The sequence below is a fragment of the Phodopus roborovskii genome, unplaced genomic scaffold, assembly GCF_943737965.1.
Source record: "Phodopus roborovskii unplaced genomic scaffold, PHOROB, whole genome shotgun sequence".
In the NCBI taxonomy this organism is placed as follows: Eukaryota; Metazoa; Chordata; class Mammalia; order Rodentia; family Cricetidae; genus Phodopus; species Phodopus roborovskii.
In genome coordinates this window covers 44,523,862-44,544,183 of record NW_026126407.1, presented here as the reverse complement: position 1 = coordinate 44,544,183, position 20,322 = coordinate 44,523,862, and the positions used below count along the sequence as shown (strand labels likewise).

The 20,322-nt window shown below is 46.4% G+C and overlaps 1 protein-coding gene across 5 annotated transcripts in view; it reads right to left on the bottom strand.

The window, feature by feature from the left end:
* The window catches only part of Kcnip1 (potassium voltage-gated channel interacting protein 1), a 360,887-nt gene that overhangs the window by 195,146 nt on the left and 145,419 nt on the right, over nt 1-20,322 (bottom strand). For 4 of the 5 annotated variants that reach the window (XM_051180970.1, XM_051180965.1, XM_051180969.1 and 1 more), the window contains exon 1: nt 14,674-15,003. The exons of the other annotated variant lie outside the window; for it this stretch is intronic. Coding sequence is in view for 2 of the 4 variants with exons in the window: in XM_051180965.1 (XP_051036922.1) it covers nt 14,674-14,734 (61 nt within the window). In the remaining 2 variants the exon portion in view is untranslated. Of the gene's footprint in view, nt 1-14,673; nt 15,004-20,322 lie in introns of those variants that run through there. 5 annotated transcript variants of the gene reach the window in all.

Here is a 20,322-nt window from a genome sequence, read left to right as displayed (position 1 = left end):
TAAGGTAAGGTCACATAGGCAGCAAAAGAAACAATGGGGTTTAACTCTAAGACCAGTTAGTACCCAAATTCTATTCCTTGTTTGGCAGAGTAGCCCTTGTCCAAAGGTGTAAACTTATTCTTATCCTTTTTGATAATGTGATCTATTCTAAGGGTCAGTCCCTTAGGCTCAGAATTATGGAGCCAGATATCCAAGAGAAATAACAGTCATGCCTATTGCACCAGAAACACAAAGGTCTAGTTTGATTTACAAGTTGGTGCCTCAATCTCTCCAGCAGGAGTAGAAATAATAACAATCCTCAGTATTTGTAAGGACTGCATTTCATTTTGCCCCTACTATATGATAATACCCATGCAAATGCTATACTATGAGCATGTTATTTCAGAGCCCTTACTATATGTCAAAATCTATGCAAATGCTATGCTATGAGCATGTGATTACAGACAACCCATATTATAACAGCTTAACTCAGTGATTTGTCAGCTTGGCTATGGGATGGAAGTGATATACATTTAGTAGAAACCATATTTTGAGTTTGGATCTTTCCTGAGCCAGAGAGATGCAGAATAACATTCTCTCAAGATGCTTCCAGCCAGCCCTTGATCATGGGAGGAAACCAGCAGCTCTCCGCAGTGAGCTGTTTGACTGAGCTCAGATGTTTGGCAGGTTGGGTGGATTCAATACATTTTTGATGTTTATAACACTTTCTGTTTAAGACAAATTACCAGGATATAGCTATATCATAAGCTGAAGGGCCTATTTTCTTTTCTATACACAATTAATTAAGGGTTTAGGTGCCTCTAACTTGCCTAGAGGTTGGGCTGTGGCGCCACTGGCACTTGAAACTACTTCTGCAGTATCTACTCAGTTGGGCATGGACTGAATGTCAAGACATCTCTAGTCAGTATATACCTCTTGCTCCTAGTGCACAGCAAGGGCACAAAGAGGAAGCCAGTGACACCCCAGAAGTGGTTGGTATGAGATGCCATTTCTCCACATACCCTTATAATAAATTATTAAAGAATTACAGCAGAGCAGCCATAGCCTTAGAGGCAGAGTTGGAGGAAGGGGGCATCCAAGGAGTTGAGCCAGGCTGACACCTAGGGACTCCCAGGGCAGAGCTTTCCAAACTTCTCAGAAAAGAGTGGTTGCAGTGTCCATACTGTTGTGGTATTAATGCAAGTGTATAAACTCCGTATAGTCCTCAGAGATGAGACTCTTAACTTTTATGAGGATGTACAAGAACATGGCCTATGTCCTTTTGCAAAGATCTTCTGTCACTGCTCGGATATTTACTGCAGATACGATTTCATACTGGGCACAATACTGTGCTGTGTGTTGGAATGCAAGTGCCAAGAAGACAACTTAGATTACAATTACCCTGAAAGTACCAACTATATAAGGAAAGAAATCTCAAGGCATGGGATATTTGTCTTTCTCTTTCCTCCTTCTGACAAATATATCTGGGAAGAGGGGCTCAAGTAGTGGGAGCTGGAAATCCCGTGAAGCCCAAGGTAGCTTAGCACAAAGATAATGATTGCCCCAAATCCACCAGTGCCACTATCACCACTAATATTCCTCCACCAACAATACTATTACTAACGATTGGTTACTACCAGCATCACCTGTGTAGCCACTACATTGCCACCACATCTGTCATCAACACCATTCGATCTATTACAGTTATCACCATTAACATTACCATTGTTATGCTGTATCAACACAAACAGCACATTTTTACCAGTTCCATTAATACAAGTTACCATCGCCAACACTTACACCATTGTCAATAACATTGTCCCCACAATACTCATCACTATCTCCAATAACACTACCTCTATCACCACCATCATCACTACCTCCATTACTACAATTTTACAAACATCACAACTATAACCATCATTAACAACTATTAGCCACAAGCATTACAACTATCTTGAAAATCATTCCTACCACTATGACTCTGATATTAACAATCATCATTTGTCTTACAGCTTCATAAGCACTTACATTACATCAGTTCTTGAAACAAGCTTTTGAGTTAGTCCCATGATTACTGTAATTAACAGACAAAGAGACTTATATACAAGGAAGAATCCAACAACTCAATTAACAAGGATGGGCCTTCAGTCCTGCCTCACCCAACATGCTGTACCACTTCTCAGCTAAATAGAATGGCCTCCAATATTCTATTTTGCCCTAGACCAGTTTTCAACTTGTAGATCATGAATCTTTGAGGTTGAATGACCCTTTCACAGGGGTCACCAAAGACCAACAGAAAACACAGATATTTATATTACAATACATAACAGTAGCAAAATTACAGTTACAAAGTTAACAATGAAAGTAAGTTTATGGTTGGGAGTTACCAAAACATGAGAGACTATATTAAAGAGTTGAAGCATTAGAAAGGTTGAGAACCCCTGCTCTGTATAATGCTCTGTGATGTCCGTATCTATGCATATACTATGGAGGCTCAAAGGGATGCCAAATGCCTTTGCCATATGTTTGCAATTAAGAATGTGGTCCTTGTGTATCACTATGAGATATGACTTCAAGTCACTAAGTGACAACTCTGTGCCTAGAACTGTGTTAAGCTTTGAGATGCTCAGAATGGCAGGATGAAAGTCCCACATCTTTGAAGAAAGGATGCTGGTGTTAGAAACACAAGCATGTTCACAGGAATGGTCATATAACAGGTCAAGGCAATCAGTGGTTTAGTCAAGAGGATAACCAATATGAAAATGGATTTGGAGGAGAGGAGAGAGAAGAAAATGGGAGAAGGACAGAGTAAATGTGATTGGGAGCAATCATGGGGAAATGTCTTGGGCAGATGAAAAGACAGTCCCACCCTCTCCTCCCACAATCCTTTTTTTCTCCCCTGCTATCTGCTACCTTCCAGGACCCACCTTCTTGAATGTGAGACACTTGACTCTGGCCTTTGCTTCCATTCTCTTCCCACCTATTTCTGACAGTCATTCCATTAACATCTTCTGAGTCCCCAAAACCCAAAGTATCTCATTGTGTTTTAATTCTTTTGTATTCCTATTGCTTCCATCAACAACTTTGCTCACACTGTTCCTTCTGCTCAGAGGTTCACTAACCTACCTACCTTCTGGGTTGAATACTAGCTCTTTTGTTCAGCTTTCTTACTACCTTCTTCAGGCTTCTTCTCTGGTTCTTCAGGCTCTGCCTCTCAGATAAAAATGCTTCCTCTCTCCTGTGAATCCCCATAGTGGTACCCATTCTGTAGTGAAGCAGAGTAAGATATGAGATGCAGCCTAGACCTGTGACTAAGTACAGGCACTTGAGTCTAACCATTGAGTCTAACCATTGAGTCCAAGTCCTAACTCGGCCACTCATGAGAAAAGAGTGAATTGAATAGCCTTGACTCTTCGTTTCTTGGGGAAATGGTTCCAGAACCAGTGATTAAAAACACCCCAAGAATGCTCATGGGTCTCTTATATAAAATACATAGTATTTTTATGCAGCCTCCATTCATCCTCCTATGCATCTTAAAATCATTTCTAGGTGGCTCCTACTACCTCAGAGAGTGTTAACATGTCACCTTGCCTGTGTACTTAACACTTTGGCACAGTGTTCAGTGTGTGTTATAAATTCAAGCTTTACCTTTTAAACTTTCATTTCTGAATATTTCCCACATGGGGTAGGTTGAATATGAGGAAATAAAGCTCACAGATATGAGGGATAACTTATCTAGCTATGCCTTTTTTTCTCTCTTTCCTTGTCTGGAAGTAGTGTTCACATCCATCCTTGGGTACTTCAAGGCTTAAAGAGAAGCTAACTGCTGAGGTGTTAGGTGCATGATCTTCAGATTTTCTCCTCTCTCTGTTGCTACCAGAGTGAAGATGCTCTAGGATAAAGGCTTCAGATTCACTAAGATCTGGTGGCAATTCCCAATCCTTTTGCCAGTATCTGGGGGAGCTTGGGCCAGTCACTTCTTCCTGAGCCTCAGTTTCCTTATCTATCCACACCTACTTCCTGTGCATGAGACTGCTTCTGTACAAAGCACTTCTCTCCTCAAGCTGCTATAAGGCAGTGGTTCTCAACCTAAGGTTTGTAACCCCTTTGGAACCAAACAACACTTTCACAGGGGTCATTTAAGATTAACACAAAACACAGATATTTCTGACTCAAAACTAGCAAAATGACAGTTATGAAGCAGTTAAAAGAAGTAATGGTATAGTTGTGGGACACTACAACAGAGGAACTGTATTAAAAGGTCACAGTAGCACCAGGGAGGTTGAAAACCACTGCTGTAAGAGTTCAAGTAGTTTTACAGTGTCAAAGTCCTTAGTATAGTACTGGGCACAATGAGCCATGTAAATATTTTGCCTGACTCCTCTGGTTTCTACTCTACAGCTTTTGGCTACTAAGCTATCATGTTTCCTTTTGTGGTTATTTTGTTCACACTTTGCACAGCCTCTGGCACACAGGCAGTGTCCAAAGCACCTTTCTTTTCATTGTCTGTTCCAGTTCCAATACTGAGATGTTGAAGGTCACACTCAAGATGCTCCTACAGCATCAGCGAAGCAGAGGCACCAGACACTGAATACATGTGTTTTGACAACATATTGTATTCACACTTTGTTACCAGTGTAGTAATGATGGGAAGAAATTCAAATATTCACTGACTTAAAAAGAAAACAAAACTTTATTTTTTCTTCTTCAATTGTCTAAATAGCTGTTAGTGGGGAGTTTTAAGATGACATCATTTTAACATTAGGATCTATACAGCTTGGAGTTCTAATCCAGTCCAGTTCTCCTCCTGTACAAGGAAAGAAGGAAGGCAATGGCCCCCCCGAAACCATTCTAAGAGATGCCTGCTAAGAATGTAACATAAGCTTCTGGGAGAGTCCTGAGAGGCTAACTTCGTGAACTGGAAGAAAAAGGGAGCCCTGGATACATGAATGCAAGTGTACTGGCATCCCTGGGTGTCTGAAATTGTATGGTCTCTTAGAACCCTCCTCTCAGCAGGTTAAGGCCAGCATGATTGGCTAAGAAGAACCAAAAGCTGGCAGCAACTGTTAGCCTTTCTCTAGGGATCAGAGGCCAGAAGGTATTGCCTTGGAATCAGTCCTGGTACAAGATGACTTGTGCCTGATCACCAGCCATTCAGGACCCTCACCCCAAGCCCCTTGTTTTCTACTCTCCAAAGAATAACACTATGCCTGTAATAGCTAGTATAAACATGAAAAGAGATTATGGTGCCTACCCCCACAGAGAGGCTGTTCAAGGCCCTGCAAAAGGAATTGGACTTTCATGCTTCAGGGTACTTCTTTATCCACTCAGACTCCACTGACTTCTATTAAGTTTTCTGGCTTCACATCCCAATGCTAAGGCTTTGCACAGACATCCAGGCTGCCAGCCTGCTTGCAGGCTCCCGGTATTCCTAATGCTATCTCCTGTGCAGGAGAGTCTCCAGTGGCAAGCCACCAACCAGACTCTGCTGTGATCTCTGTCTTAGAAACGAGGTGGATGGAGGCCCAGAATCTCTCCTTATCACATCTTCAGGGAACAGAGAACACGGGGGTAAAGCTAATGAATGGCTGGTAGAATCAGGATTCATCCTCTTGGTTGGCTGGACTAACAGGTTCAGTTCTCATCACCTAGTGGGTGGTTTACTACTCACTGTAACACCTGTTCCAGGAGTTCCAATACCCTCTACCCTCATCTGGCCTCCCCAGTCTCTTCCAGGCACATGGAACACAACTCATGCAGGTACACACATATATTTATATATAAATTTCTAGAAATTAATGGGTGTGCCTAGTCCTGCACTCCTATTTTATTAAAAAGAAGGAAAATATCAGTTGCAAAAAATGCTAATCTTGGTATGCTGACGTGAAATAATTCAGATGAAGACAAGCAGACCCAGGTAGTCAGCGGGTGGACAGTCAAGCCATGTGACTATGGACAATGCATTTTCCTTCTTCATCTTTATCATCCATAACAAGAAGCTTGAGCCAGAGGATTCCAGAGGTCCCGTCCAGCTTGATGCATCACCTTAGGTCATGTAACCTATATAGTTCTATAATGCGTGTTTTGGCCCACTGCTTCTCAAAGCTCAGTGGGTGTACAAACCATCTGGAAATCTTGTTAACACACAGGTTAGGATTTTCTAGGGCTGAGTTGGGGCCTGAGATTCCGCATTTCAAAAAAGCTCCAATCTGGGGTGAAGTTGCTGGTCTGAGGCCATACTTTGACCAGTACAGACCCAGAGAGTATTGAATTGCTTTGATTGCATTCTTTCTGTGTGCTGACTACACCTTGGACATATTATTGCACCTAATTCTCAGTATCGAAGGGAATTACTATCAGTGTCCCAGTTTTCTCAATTATGTGGAGATGAAGGCTTACGTATACCATGTGACCTGGCCAAGGGCATGAGGCTAGTAGGTTGCAGAGAATTCAGGTCTGTCTAACCAAAAAACCATGAGTATGTGCTCATGGTGACTGTGCACATATAACATATGTGATCGGACCTGAGCTAAGAGTGCCTGGGTAATAGAAGAAAAGGATGGTGTTTATCTGCAAATGTATAGCAGACTCTTGCATCTGCCTGCTTTGCATGGGTACCACTCATAAACTGCTTGAGCCCTCACACCCATCTAGACCACGTGAAACCCTGAATTGGCTGCCTAGCACTGGAGGTCTGAGATCCTAACAGACTTGAAGATGCTTAAATGGTTGCTTGATCCTTCCCTGACAGACCACGATTGCGGTAACAAAGGGAGAAAAATCTAGTTCACATAAATAATTAGAGGAGAGAGGTTTAATCTTATTAATGAATTTGCTAATTGCCCTTCTGCCCCCAATCATTTCAGACTCCAGCTTCCACGGAGTCAGATGAAATGGAAGCAGATCCAGGGGTGCTTTGAGATATTCTAAGACTGTTTTTCTTGGGGCCTGCAGGCAGCTTGCTTGCTCAGTGCGGCTAATGAAAAGCTTCAGTCTCTCCTTGAGCACTACTTCCTACATTCATTTCCCCATTTTGACTGCCCCCCAAGTTCCCCAGGCTCCTGCTATGAGGCCAGGAGGGAGGAGGCTGACATGGGAGTCAAAGCTTAGACTCTGCCATTGGCCAGAACCAGATTCTGCTGTCTTCGGCCCTAGGACCCCAGCAAAGCACTTTCCTTCTCAGAGGCTCTGTTTCCTCTCCTGCAAAATGGGAACTACCACAGCATTTTTGTCCTGCATAGTTAAGATAAAGCAATACAGGAATGGGAATGGGGAGAGAAAGGTGCCTGGCATTTGGTTGAGGCTGGGCCAGTTTTGGGTACTTTTGGTATTAATATTGGCCCTGGAAGCTGATTTATGTTTTCATACCTCGTGGCTGGGAATTTCTGTAACCAACTGACCTTGACAACTTTCCATAGGTGGGAATGGCTATGAAATGACCCAGAATGTCAGTGACCGTGGCTATAATGGCTCTAGTCCCCAGGACATAAAGCCAAAGGTCACAGCTGAACAGAGTAAAGCATCCAGTGAAACAAGAGGAGAGCCTTTGTGACCTTGACCCAGTGGTCCTAACTATCGTGCACCCCTCTCTTGGCACCCTGATTCTAATGAGGTCTTATTCTTGTTTCTGAACAGGCTTTTAATAGGACTTGGAATAATAAGAATTAATCCAAAGTATTACTGTCATGGCTAGCTAGCACATGGAAAAAGAGCAATATCCCACCTGACTATGGCTACTTCTAGAAGGTGACCTACTTAAGGTAGCACCTGGAGGGAGCTGAAACTAGTTTCTCTGAAAGCTCCAGGACCCTTGGTCTCTTGCTCTCCCTCTCCCTCTTTCCTTTCCAATTATGTTCCTTGCATGTCTGATGAGTGGGAACACCGGCTCCAGGACCATTATGCAGAATGCTGCAGACTTCTCCCCAGGTGCAGACTTGGGTCTTGGACTTCTCTTTTGCACTGAAATGCTCCCATGCTCCTTAGTCACCACAACACACACACACACACACACACACACCCCAACCCATCCATTCTTTCCTCCACACTGCCAACATCCATCAAGTCTAGACCAGGTGTCAGGCTTGACAGGGGTTCTGGAATAAGAATCAGCCCCTGAGAGCCAGACAGAGGGATAATTGTGTAACTATAACAATAGCCTTATATCCTTGCTTTGTGTGTGTGTGTGTGTGTGTGTGTGTGTGTGTGTGTGTGTGTGTGTGTGTGGCACAGCATCAATAGCCATGGGGGATTATTGTGGTTAAATAAGGATCCAGATAAACAAATAGGCCTAATAGATGTTTATTTAGGGAGAAATAACTTACAACCTAGACAGCAAGTTCCACCGGATGCTCCCTCTCCACCACCCACCAGCAAGAGAGTGTTCGGGGCTCCTCCTCAGACCTCATTCCACAGGTCACTTCCGCCCCTGGCTCCACCCCCCAATGGGTGTGGTCAGTGCCACAGAAGGAGACAAAGTGAATATCCCACTACAGGGGATAAAAGAAGTGGGAGATATGCTCTATCTATCCACAGGTCACTTCCGCCCCTGGCTCCACCCCCCAATGGGTGTGGTCAGTGCCACAGAAGGAGACAAAGTGAATATCCCACTACAGGGGATAAAAGAAGTGGGAGATATGCTCTATCTACAGGAGTGTGGGATGATGTTGGATGGGGCCTTGAAGAATATGTAGGAATTCACCAGGTGACTGGGGGATAGAGGTGGAAGAGAATGAAAGAAGAAGGAGGAGGAGGAAGAGAGGAGGGGAAGAACAACAACAACAACTAAAAGGGAAAAGGAGTATGACTGGTTATGGGTTTTAGCAACAGATTTTGACAAAAAAGGGGGGGATAAAAAGGAAATGACTGGTCCTAGGTATGGTGGAGGAGAAGGTTTATTATAGATACATAGGAGAGGAAGGGAAGGGGCAGGGGAGAGAGGGTGATCAGGTACAGCAGCCAGGAGGCCCAAAGGTACAAAAAGAGTGAATAACCAAAATGGTTGGACTGTATAGGGAAAGGCAGCCCAGCCCCTGGAGAAGGTTAGTGTAGGGTATGTGGCAGGGTATGTCAGCTAGGAGGGCCCTGCAAAGGGTAGGGACTGAGGGATGCTGAGTGAACCCAGGTGCTTTGATATGTTAAATGGGCACCTCCATCATTTGTCCTGGGTTTGAAGTCAAACAGGAAAGAGGTACAGGAGCTGGAACTGATCTTAGGCAGAAACGACACCAGGGAACAATGTTAGGGAATAATTATGGGGTTGGGCAAGTGAACAAATGAATGGGTGGACATGTAGACCAGGTGACACTGAACCTGGGAAGTATGAGGTGATGTTGGAGAAGAATCCTTGCTTTTCTTCCCACAAAAGTGTGAAGCCAAGAGACGCACTACCCTTTTCCCACTTTCCCTACAGATATCACACACTTATCGTAGCCAAAATGCCTCAGGCCCTTCTAAACTGGCCCTTCTGGAAGGCACTTCCTGTAAGTTTTGCTATTAGCTCTCTGCACTAAAATTTCCTGTGCCTTTGATTCTTCCGTGTTTCCTATGGGGGTTGTTGTAGTTTGTCCCCTGTGATGCTGATGTTAGAGCTTAATTTCTACCATGAAGTATTAAGAGGGTAGAAAATTGAACTCTGGTGCATAGAACCTTTGGGGGGTTAGTGATTAGGATTCAGTAAGGTCTTCAGAGTGGCACCCCATCAGAGTGCTGGAGGCTTTAAAGGAACAGAAGAAACCACAAAGGTACCTCTCACCCACGGACACCCTGTGTGTTTCAGGACTCTGTCAGCAAGAAGGCGACCAGTCACCAATGAGCTATTTTCACCTCTGATCTCTGGAGCTATAGACCGAAACAAGCTCCTTGTCTTTAAGATACTCAAGTCTGTGGTCCTGTGTTGCTAGCAGCAGCCATGAACTGAGACAAATGCTTAGGTACAGGAACTATGAAGCATAATCATTACTGTTCATCATAAAGAGACAATATGCTGCTACAGTTTTCCCAGGACTTCATCATCCACTCATGTATCCACTCATTCATTTATGGATGTAGCCATTTAATCACAGACTCACTTATTCAGTCTTCCTTTGCCACTCATTTGATTATTTACTTGCTCCTTCATTCATTTTTCTTGTTTATTGGTTTTCTTATTTGTGCAACCATCCATCACTCACTCATCTGCTAAGGAATACATTTACAAACTACCTTACTGGGCAAAGACCTTCCAGGTAGACAAAGGGGTCTTCGCCTTTGTCATGTTTCTGGGACCAGACTGAAAACACCTCTGAATTTAGGCAGTGAGCCCCTTTACCCAGTCCTCCTGTGAATCTAGGAATTGCAGAGTAGAAACTGTTCTCAGTGCTTCCTTATGGAATGGTAAACAGATCCAGTACACTTCACAGACAAAGCTAATCAAAGCCAACAGACCAAAATCACAGCATTCATTCAGGCGGAGGGGCTGCTGACTGAAACTCCAGTGGTAAGATAACTTTTCCTGTGGGGTCTGCAATTCTTAGAAACAATGAGAGACAAACCATCTTATTGTTGTCGCTTCCATTGGAAAATACTTACTAAGAACCTACTATGTGCAAAGAACCAAGCCAGGGACTGTGAAGAATAACTCAGACATATTGCTGGCCCTCAAGAAACCTATGATGGGTGAGAGGATTAACACCTTCATTGACTGATTCCAAGCATGGCTAAGGTTTAAAATGTTAGGAATTCAGATGGAAGAAGTTACTTCTCTCTGAGGCTTAGAGAAGGCTTCTTGAATATAGAAACAGCTGAGTGAGTTATTGGAATTTGGGTGGAATTTGAATTAGTAAGTGAGGTAGGGTTTGGGGGTAAGAGTCTTACAGAGTTTAAATGATGGACAGAGCTGCTGAGGTAAGTAAAGCTCAGGGCACACACATGTCTATTGCTTGGTACTCCCCTTTCAGAGATAAAGAAAAGGATATTTCTAAGGCAGAGTGATTTGCAATGATCCCTGAGTCCAGGCTGGTGTGATTTGAGCCCACACTTTCTGTCCATTGCTGCCTCTCAGGGCTCTCTAGGATTAACACACCACCCCATCCATCAACTTCAAGGCCAGGCGCATCAGGAATTCTATGCTTCTACAATTCTCCAAAGGGTTCTCCAATTTAGGACCCACAAGACCACTCTCCTATTTGACTCTCTCTTACCATGTGACCTGATAAAAATTATCTGATAGCCATGGATTTTTCTAGATGACTTAGTGGGTACCATGGAGGTCTAAAACTGAGAGTCTCAAGTTCTGAATGTTGTACTTAATCATGGAGAAGTTGGAACCCAGCCACCTAAGCATCACCGGGCTATCTGCGAACAGCATGTCTCTACTGGATAGGGCTGATCCAGTGTTTCATGCAGTCCCCTGATGCCCACAGAGCCAGCAGATGCACTTGCATGCTCCTCTGCTTAGCTCCTCACTGTATCCAGCCTTGCTCAGACATTCAAACCTAAGAGCAGAGTCTTTGGGGAGGAAAAAACACTTTTGAAATTGCTGGCAAAAGAAACTCTACCTAGGACTGGGGACAGGGCCTGAAACCCCCAGACAAAGTTTTCCCCATTTTCAATTAAAGACACACTGAGATCCCAAACAGATGACAGAAAGTGAACACTATGCTTTTGTTCAGTGGCAAAGCTCTTAAATTACTTTAGATTTCTGCTGCCTTCGGGGAGTGCTTCCTGAGCATGAGGTTGGGCTAGGTGGAATTTTTTTTTTTCTCAGCAGTAATCACACTAGATTGTCACCCTGTTTTAAAGTTGTGCATGTGTTTCCAAGTTCTCTTTGAGCACTTGGAGCTGTGGCTGAGTCAACTGTGATGTTTCCATGATCAGCCACAGTGCAGAGGTTAGTGGGCTGTAGCAGAGGCTCAGCATCCCAGTGCCTGGCTTCTGGTCCTGCTTACCTATACAGGGATTAAAAGGGCTTGAAAGGCTGTTTACAGGACATCCTGATGGCCTAAGTAGTGCAGCCATACACTGAACAGGACCTAAAAGTTGGTGACCACTGATCGCAGGGTCTGTGGGAAGCACTTGCCTTCCATCATCCACAGAACACAAGCAACACAACAGCTATTTTAAGATGATAACCATTACTGTCCCTGATTCACAGTGGAAGAAAACAAGGCTTAGTCATGCAGCTAGTGAGTGGTGGAGCCTGGGTTTGAACCCAGCAGGGAGACAGATTCTTCTGTTAAAAATCCCCACCATCCTCTTCTGACTGCATCTAATTAGACCTGAGTCTGACATCCCAGAGATCAGAGCAGTGGCTCCAATGACAGCACCCACAATAAAACCTTTAGAATCTGAGAACCAAATAGAACCTGAAAAAAAAAAATGTCCAGGAGAATGCCTTCCAGTGGAGCCTTGTCCATATTCTTAAGCCCCCTGCAATGGAAGGGAGGCTTACAGATTTTCATTCTGCTGGGCAAGACAGTGAGGCTGGACTCTCTTCTGGGGCAAAGGCCTGGAAAAAAGGTACACAGTTGCACTTGTGGACAGCTCAAGCTGATGTCTACTGCTCTGAATAGAAGAGCTAACTTAGGGAATCCACTCAGTGAGCCTGGATCTTCTAGGAGCCACAGACACTCCTACAAAGGTCAAATGAGAATGTTCAGACGAAACATGGCCAGTCACTCCATTGTGGCACAGACAGTGAATGCTGTACACTCTCCTCTTTCTTAATTTCCTAAGAGAGAAGAAGTGCTGTGGCCTCTGGAATCCTGCAGGAACTGCCCCCAGGTGACCTGGATTTGGGACCAAGAGGCTGGAACGGTTGATGGTAACACCTGCACCCTACAGCTCTATGCATCTCCACGGCCATCACTCATCCATCCCTTTGCTCTCACTACAGTCTCTTCTAGTGGCTTCAGAAAGCACAGTATATGAGATGCGACACTCTCTCCCTCCACCTTCTCCAGCTTCTCATGGAAGGTATCATTCTTATCCATTTGGTGTATATGCAAATTGAGATTCATAGGAAGTGAGATCTGCCCAAGGTTCAAGACTGAAGTGACAGGGCTGAGATTGCCACCTACACTCCACTGGATTACAGAGCCACAGATCTCTAATGTGATGCCTGCTTCCCTCCCAAAGAAATACAGACATTGTAGATATTAAAAACAAAACAACAACAACAAACCTAAGTTAATTGTGCCTAGCAGTCCCCTCCATGGTCTGTGGGACCTCATGTCCTCTCCCATCATCCCCTTCATGATGGGAGAGGAGACTTGGATTTGGTGTTGAATACCGTCCCAGCGAAGCAGCACCTTGAGACACAGGAGAGGCAGAGCTCAGAGCACCGAGACCCTGGGCCAAGGTCTGCAGATCTGCCTTTCTCTGGTTTGCTGAATGGCATCAGGGCAAAGAACCCAGTGAATAAACAGAAGCCCCTTCCGATTCTGGCCTATCATGACAGCTTGGGCTCATCGCCTGAGACCTGCACCTGCAGATGTTTCTCCATGGTGTTCATTTAGCTTGTTTCTCAGGACTGGACCAGAAGCCTGGCCCTCTCTTCCTTGGTATCTCTATGAATGCTCCCAACCAAGATGAGATGGAACAGGTCCTATGAGGAGGCTCATTGGGTACCGGGATCCACTATCACCCAAACACAGCTCTGATCACTAGCTAGCACAAGGTGGGTATTGTGTCTTCACCTGGAGTCAGAATTTGTTAAATCTCAGAACTTGAACATTTGAGTGTGAAACTATTTAGAATCCATCTGTCATCTGCAATGGCACTTGAGCATTAAGCAAACCAAGCCCATCGTTATCTTTTTCTTGATTGTTTCCAGTCTTTTTTAAAATCCCTATAAGCAAATTTCTGTCTCTTGGAAAAGAGGACTGCACGGTGAACCTTGGTGCAACAAAGTCACCCAACTCCACGTGGTTATCTGACAACTGCCCCACTGGTGATGGGCATGCCACAGCTGGAGAAGGGCAACTGTGGAACAGCTACAGACTGGGATTCCCAGGATATGTGAGCTTTAGCCCCGCCCCGCCCGCCCCGCCCCCAGCCCCGCCCCTGCCCAGCCACCTCTTCACAGCTCTCTCCATTCCCCTGAAGTCCTCAGATCTTAGCAGCAGACACACCTTAATACTGTTGTGTTCTTTCCAGTAGACTCCCTGTGTCCCAGGACCTGAGCCTGGGGGGGGGGGTTCACCACCTGGACGTAGCTGATTCCTTTTGGCTTGCAGAGGTTTTAAGGGTGGACAGGCAAATCACTCTCCTTCATGGTTAGGCTGCCAGGTCAAAACCTGGCAAGGCATGGCCATTCCCAAGGAAACCTGCATGGGTGTAAGCACTCTTGCTAGATGCTCGAGGTTGCACCAACGCAAGCCCTCATGGGAGCGGGAAGAGCCTCCCAACATTTCTTCCCAGCCCAGAGAACGCAGCTTTCTCCACCTGTGAATCTGTCTCCTTCTGCTCCCACATATTTCCCAGGAGAGAAGGGTCTATTCGCCCCTGGAGAGGGCCAGCTTTCTCCCTGACTGCTGCCCCTGGATGTTCACACCAGCCTTCCCACGAGGTTCTTACTCCCTTGGCTAAAGAGGCTATCCAGAACCTTTATGGCTAGGGGATTTGGAACTAAGGGAGACAGAACGTTGCATCTCAACACAACACCCAGTACTCCCAAACCTTTTCAGGGGAGCAAACAGAGGACAAAGTGCTTACCTTTAGAGGGTCGCCTTTGTTTGGTCTGCAGAGATGAGAAGGTGCCCATGACGGCCCCCATGGCAGCGAAGACTTGTGTGCGACTTGGGACCCCAGGCCCTGCCTCTCCCCTCCCCTGAAAAGAAATCGGTGTGGATTGCCCACTCTGAATTGGAGGAGAGGAAAAGCAAGAAGGCAAAAAGCCCGGGGCAGCTAGCCTGCAGCTTGGTATTCAGAGAGCGTGGGGCCGGGGTGCCGGGAGCTTCTGGCTGCTGCTGTCTTCAGCCAGGCACATGCACTGACTCCCAGGGCCAGCAGCTCGCGAGAGCCTTTGCAGGCACCCCCCAGTGCGGGCACCCAGCCGGACTTCTAGCCTCGCCAAGGGCTGAGCCCCTAGCCCTGAGTCCCGAAGCCTGCTTGGTGCTGGACACGGGGCCGGCGCGCCCGCCCGGCCGAGGCTGCCGAGCCCGCGCCGCGTGCGGTGCGGGAGCAGCGCTCCGCCCGCCCCTGCTGCCGCCCGGCCGCTCCGCCCCGCGCTCGGGCTGGGTCTCAGGGGGCCGAGTACCAATCATGAATGAACGGCGCCTGGGACTGGCGCGGAGAAGAGCCGGACTGCGCGAGTGGGGTGGTGGAGGCAGCCTTGGGGACCTGCAGAGGGGCGGGGTGGGGACCCGGCCCTGCTGCCTGCACCACACTGTTCCTGGCTATGCGGGACACTGGGAATGCCCACTGGGCAGACAGGCCAGGTCGGGGACCTGGCTGGTGGGTGCAGCTTGGGAACGGGTCAGCAAGTGACCCCCAAGATGAAGGTGAATGTGTGTGAGTGTGAGGTGTGTGTGTGTGTGTGTGTGTGTGTGTGTGTGTGTGTGTGTGTGTGTGTGGCGGGCGCGGGGGGGGGGCGTTGCGATTTCACTTGACTTCAGAGAAAATCACATTTAACCACTGCTTGCCTTCCTGGGGTAGAGAAAGTCTACCCCGCCCAGGAAGAAGGGCTCCCCTAAACTCTCTAGGAAGTACTGGGGACCTGCAGGGTCCCCCAAGGCCGGGACTCATTTCTAGTGGCAGGAAGTGGGGAGGGGAAAGTAGCTGCAGGTCCCGCTAGGCCCTTGCTGCCCCTCCCCCTCTTCTGCACCTTCTCTTCCTCTCTCACCTGCAGTTACAACAGCAGGGTGGCGCTTGAGTTAATGCCTCAGGGGATAGACCTTGAATTTAGAAAGCAGTCTCCCTTCCATGACTTCCCCCTTCGAGTGACAGGGATCCTCAAGCCCCCCTGCACATTTCCAACGAAAAGGCAATGATTAGGGACCTGTGGCCTCACCTCCTGGTGGCAACTCATGGCAGGTGTCTCCCTAGAAAGCTCAAGAATTTCCTCTTCCCTAGCCCAGCTGCCTGTCAGTCCTGTCTGGACTTCCACTGAGAATTTCATGTGCAGCACTGAGAATCCCCAACCCAGGCTGCTCCCAGATCCCTGTCCAGTCATTTGCTCTCCATCACACAGACACATGCTTTGTTTGGAGCTCACAGCGTCCCTCAACATATGGCTTCATAACACATACACATATATACTACCATGAGCATATGGACACGGGTCCCTCAAGCCTACACAGACATTGCTATGCTGCACACAGACAGACTCCAAAACTATAATACACCCATGGGGGTGCATCTGTAAGACTCCAGCCAAGACCCTCTTATGTGCACACAGTGCAAAAAGCCCTCAGCTCTCACATGCCCATGAATTTGTACATACAGGAATGCAGTCTGCCTCCAGGCATATATGATCAATAAGGAGTTACCTCTCTTCACCCAACCTATCAGCTGCCCTTCAGGGCCAGATAGGGCCTGCAATTTGGCCCAGGAACTTAAAATATAATGTTTCATCTTCACAGCACTTAATTCCTGCTCAAATTCCAACGTGTGCCCTATTTGGGGGCAGCAGAGAAGGTGGACTCAGAACTCTTTCATTTGCATAGCTCCTTGCCTTGGAATCATGTGACAGTGACATCCACAAAAGCTCTGTAGGCTAGTTAGGTCAGGCCTGCCATCACCATGGAGAAAAATTGAGGCTTGTTCCTAAGGAGGAACTTGCCTGAAGTTGTCCAGCCAGAGCTTGGGGTTAGAATTCCTTATCCAGTGTTGTCTAGTATTCTCTAGGGCACGAGGACTCAAGACTGAAAAGCCTGCTCTGGCTTCCACCCGACTCAAAGCCTCAGCTCTCCACGGATATTTCAGCTTTTCCCCTGGAATGCTGGAAGATGGTGGACATAAGAGCTGGTCTCTGCCTCTTCCCTGTCCTCTGGAAAAGGAGAGGAAGGACCGAAGTTGGAGTTCCCAGAAGGTCTAGTGTGATTCAAGGAACACAGGAGGGTTCTCTGCTGGGGAAGACATGGTACTGCCCCAGTTTCTCAAGGTGCCACATGGAAGCCTACCAAACTGCTCCTCATGGCTCTGTTAGTCACATGATCTGAATGCCCATAAGCAGGGCAGTATTTGAGAGGTTACCAAAGGCCCATATGCAGCTCTCTCATTTCCTGCCTACAATCCTCTGAAGAAGTAGACTACAGAGGAATCCCTCCATTTCACAGGCCTGGCATGGCTAAGTTCCTCTACAGGTGTTGTGTTTGGTTGCCTCTGAGCCATGAGAGTAACATGAAGTCACCAATTTCAAGTTCCACATGCTGAGCCTTTTGTAACCTGGCTTCTTCCACCAATTCTTCCTCTCTATTGGTCACCCTTTGGGGGATCTAGCCACACAAGCCCTCACTGTTTCTCCAAAGTGCCCTCTATGGCCCTGCCACAGGGCCTTAGCATAGCATCTGCCTAGAATATTCCTCATGCCTTTCTCTATCTGGTAATCTACTGCCCATCTTTGAGCTCTTCCACATCTCATCTCCACCAGGAGCTGCTCCCAGCCCCCAGCAGGTGCCTGCTTTGGCATGTTCATGGCACTCGAGGCTTCTATTCCACCTTACAACCTTCCATTCATTGTTTTTTTTTTTTTTCCTACCCTGCTTTCACTATGGACTGCTTTAGCAGCTGCTGGTGACACAGGTTCAGTCTTCTGTTGTCTTCTATCGTTGTGAAGAGATACCATGACCAAGGTAACATATGAAAGAAAGAGTTTATTGGGGACTTGCTTGCAGTTTCAGAGGGTGAGCCAAAGCCCTTCATTGCAGGGAACATGGCAGCAGGGAGGCAGGCAGCTGAGAGAGAGCCACATTCTTTTTTTTTTTTTTTTAATTTTTACATTTTTTTCTTATTTTACATATCAATCCCAGTTCCATCTCCCTGCCATCCTTCCATGCACTGTCCCCCCTCCCCTGTCCCATTCCCCATCCACTCTCCAGGGAGGGTGATGCCTTCCAGGAGGGGTCATCAAAATCTGCCAAGTCATTTGGAGTAGGGACTAAGCCCTCCCTCCTGCCTCTAGGCTAAGGGAGTATCCCTCCATAAGGAATGTGCTCCCAAAGTCCTTTCATGCACCAGGGATACATCCTGGTTCTACTGTCAGAGGTCCCCTAGACTACCCAGGCCCCCTAACTGAGATCCATGTTCAGGGGGTCTGGGGTTGGTCCTATGCTGGTTTCTCAGTTATCAGTCTGGAGTTCATGAGCTCCCCCTTGTTCAGGTCAACTGTCTCTGTGGGTTTCTGCAACCTGAGCTTGACCCCTTTGCTCATCACTTCTCCCTCTCTGCAACTGGATTGCAGGAGTTCTGCTCAATGTTTAGCTGTGGGTGTCTGCTTCTGCTTTCATAATCTACTGAATGAAGGCCCTAGGATGGCGTATAAGGTAGTGATCAATCTCATTATCAGGAAAGGGCATTTAAGGTAGCTTGTCCACTATTGCTCAGATTGTTAGTTGCCAAAACAACTCTATACAATAAGGGAACTTTTGGAGCCATCACCATCCCTGACTTCAAGCTCTACTATAGAGCGATAGTCCTGAAAACAGCTTGGTATTGGCACAAAAATAGACAGATAGACCAGTGGAATCGAATCAAAAATCTTGATATTAATCCATACACCTATGAACACCTGATTTTTAACAAAACAACTAAAATTATGCAATGGAAAAAGGAAGCATCTTCAACAAATGGTGCTGGCATAACTCGATACTGGTGTGTAGAAGACTGCAGATAGAGTCATGTCTATCACCATGCACAAAACGTAAGTCTAAATGGATAAATCTAGCCACACTGAACCTCTTACAAGAGAAAGTGGCAGGTACCCTTGAAGAATTGGTACAGGAGACCACTTCCTGAACATTACAGCAGAAGCACAGACACCGAGTTTAATAAATGGGACCTTCTCAAACTGAGAAGCTTCTGTAAGGCAAGACTGCTACATTCTTATGCATAAGCACAAGAGAGAGAGCTAACCAGGAGTGGTGTGGGCTTTTGAACCTGGCAAGCTCAACCCCTGTGACACACCTCCTCCTCCAACAACAATATTCCTCCTAAACCCTACAGTTCCACCAACTAGGGACCAAGAATTCAAATCCACAGGACTATGGGGGGGCATTCTCATTTAAACCGCCACACTCAGAGGTCAATTAATTCATAAAAATGTATACTTTCTCCAGTGAAGATTCATTTACTCCCTCCCTCCCTCATGCAACAACTGTTTGTGACATATCTACCCTCAACCAAATAGCTACACTCAGAACAGCCCATTTATTCTTGACATTACTCTAAGGGGTAGGCATTATCTGCAGATAAACAACACACACACATACACACACTCACTCACACACATACATACAGATAGACAGACACACACATACATACACACACACACACACACACACACACACACACACACACAGTGCAACAGAAGAGCAGACATCATGTGGGAGATGTTCACAAAGTAATCTGAGGAATACATAGAGGAGAACACAAGAGAGAAGGGAAGCAAACACAGCCCTTCTCCTGACTCTTGGGAACTCACAACACAGAAGCAGACTATGTGGCTAGGGCAGATGTGTCCAGGGGCTGCCAAAGGAATGTGCCATCAGTCACTGGCTGTAGAGGTTACCTGTCCTGCAGTCTCTGACCAGAAGTACTGGCTACCATGACAGCATGGACAGCTTCATCCTGTTGATCCTACCCGAGTTTCAGTGCTGCATGTCCCACTACTCTACAGATGAGCTTGCTTGTATGTCAGTTCCAGCTCTGACTTCTCTCTCATCTGTCCTAGTATGAACTAAAGGTTTGTGTGCCCCCAAATTCATCATATTAAAACTATAGCCAGTAGCTTGGTTGCATTGGGAGACTGAGTCTCAGAGATAATAATTCAGGTTAATTGAGGGCATAAGGGTAGAACTCTGGTTCATTCTCTCTCTCTCTCTCTCTCTCTCTCTCTCTCTCTCTCTCTCTCTCTCTGTCTCTCTCTCTCTCTCTCAGAAAAAATACCAGACCCCACTCCATGTCCCCTGCATGCACAAAGATGGGTGAGCATACTGAGATCCAGTGGCCATTTGTGATCAAAGATAGAGACCTCACCAGACTTTAGCTTTTGATTGTGCACTTCCTGTGCCTGGAACTGCAAGGGACAGGTCCCTAATGCCTAAGTCACATTGAGTATGTCCAGACTACACCCTCAGAATGCTCTAGAAACAATGCTTGCCTTCAGATATGAGTTTCTTACTAGTACTCCATTAGGGCATTCCT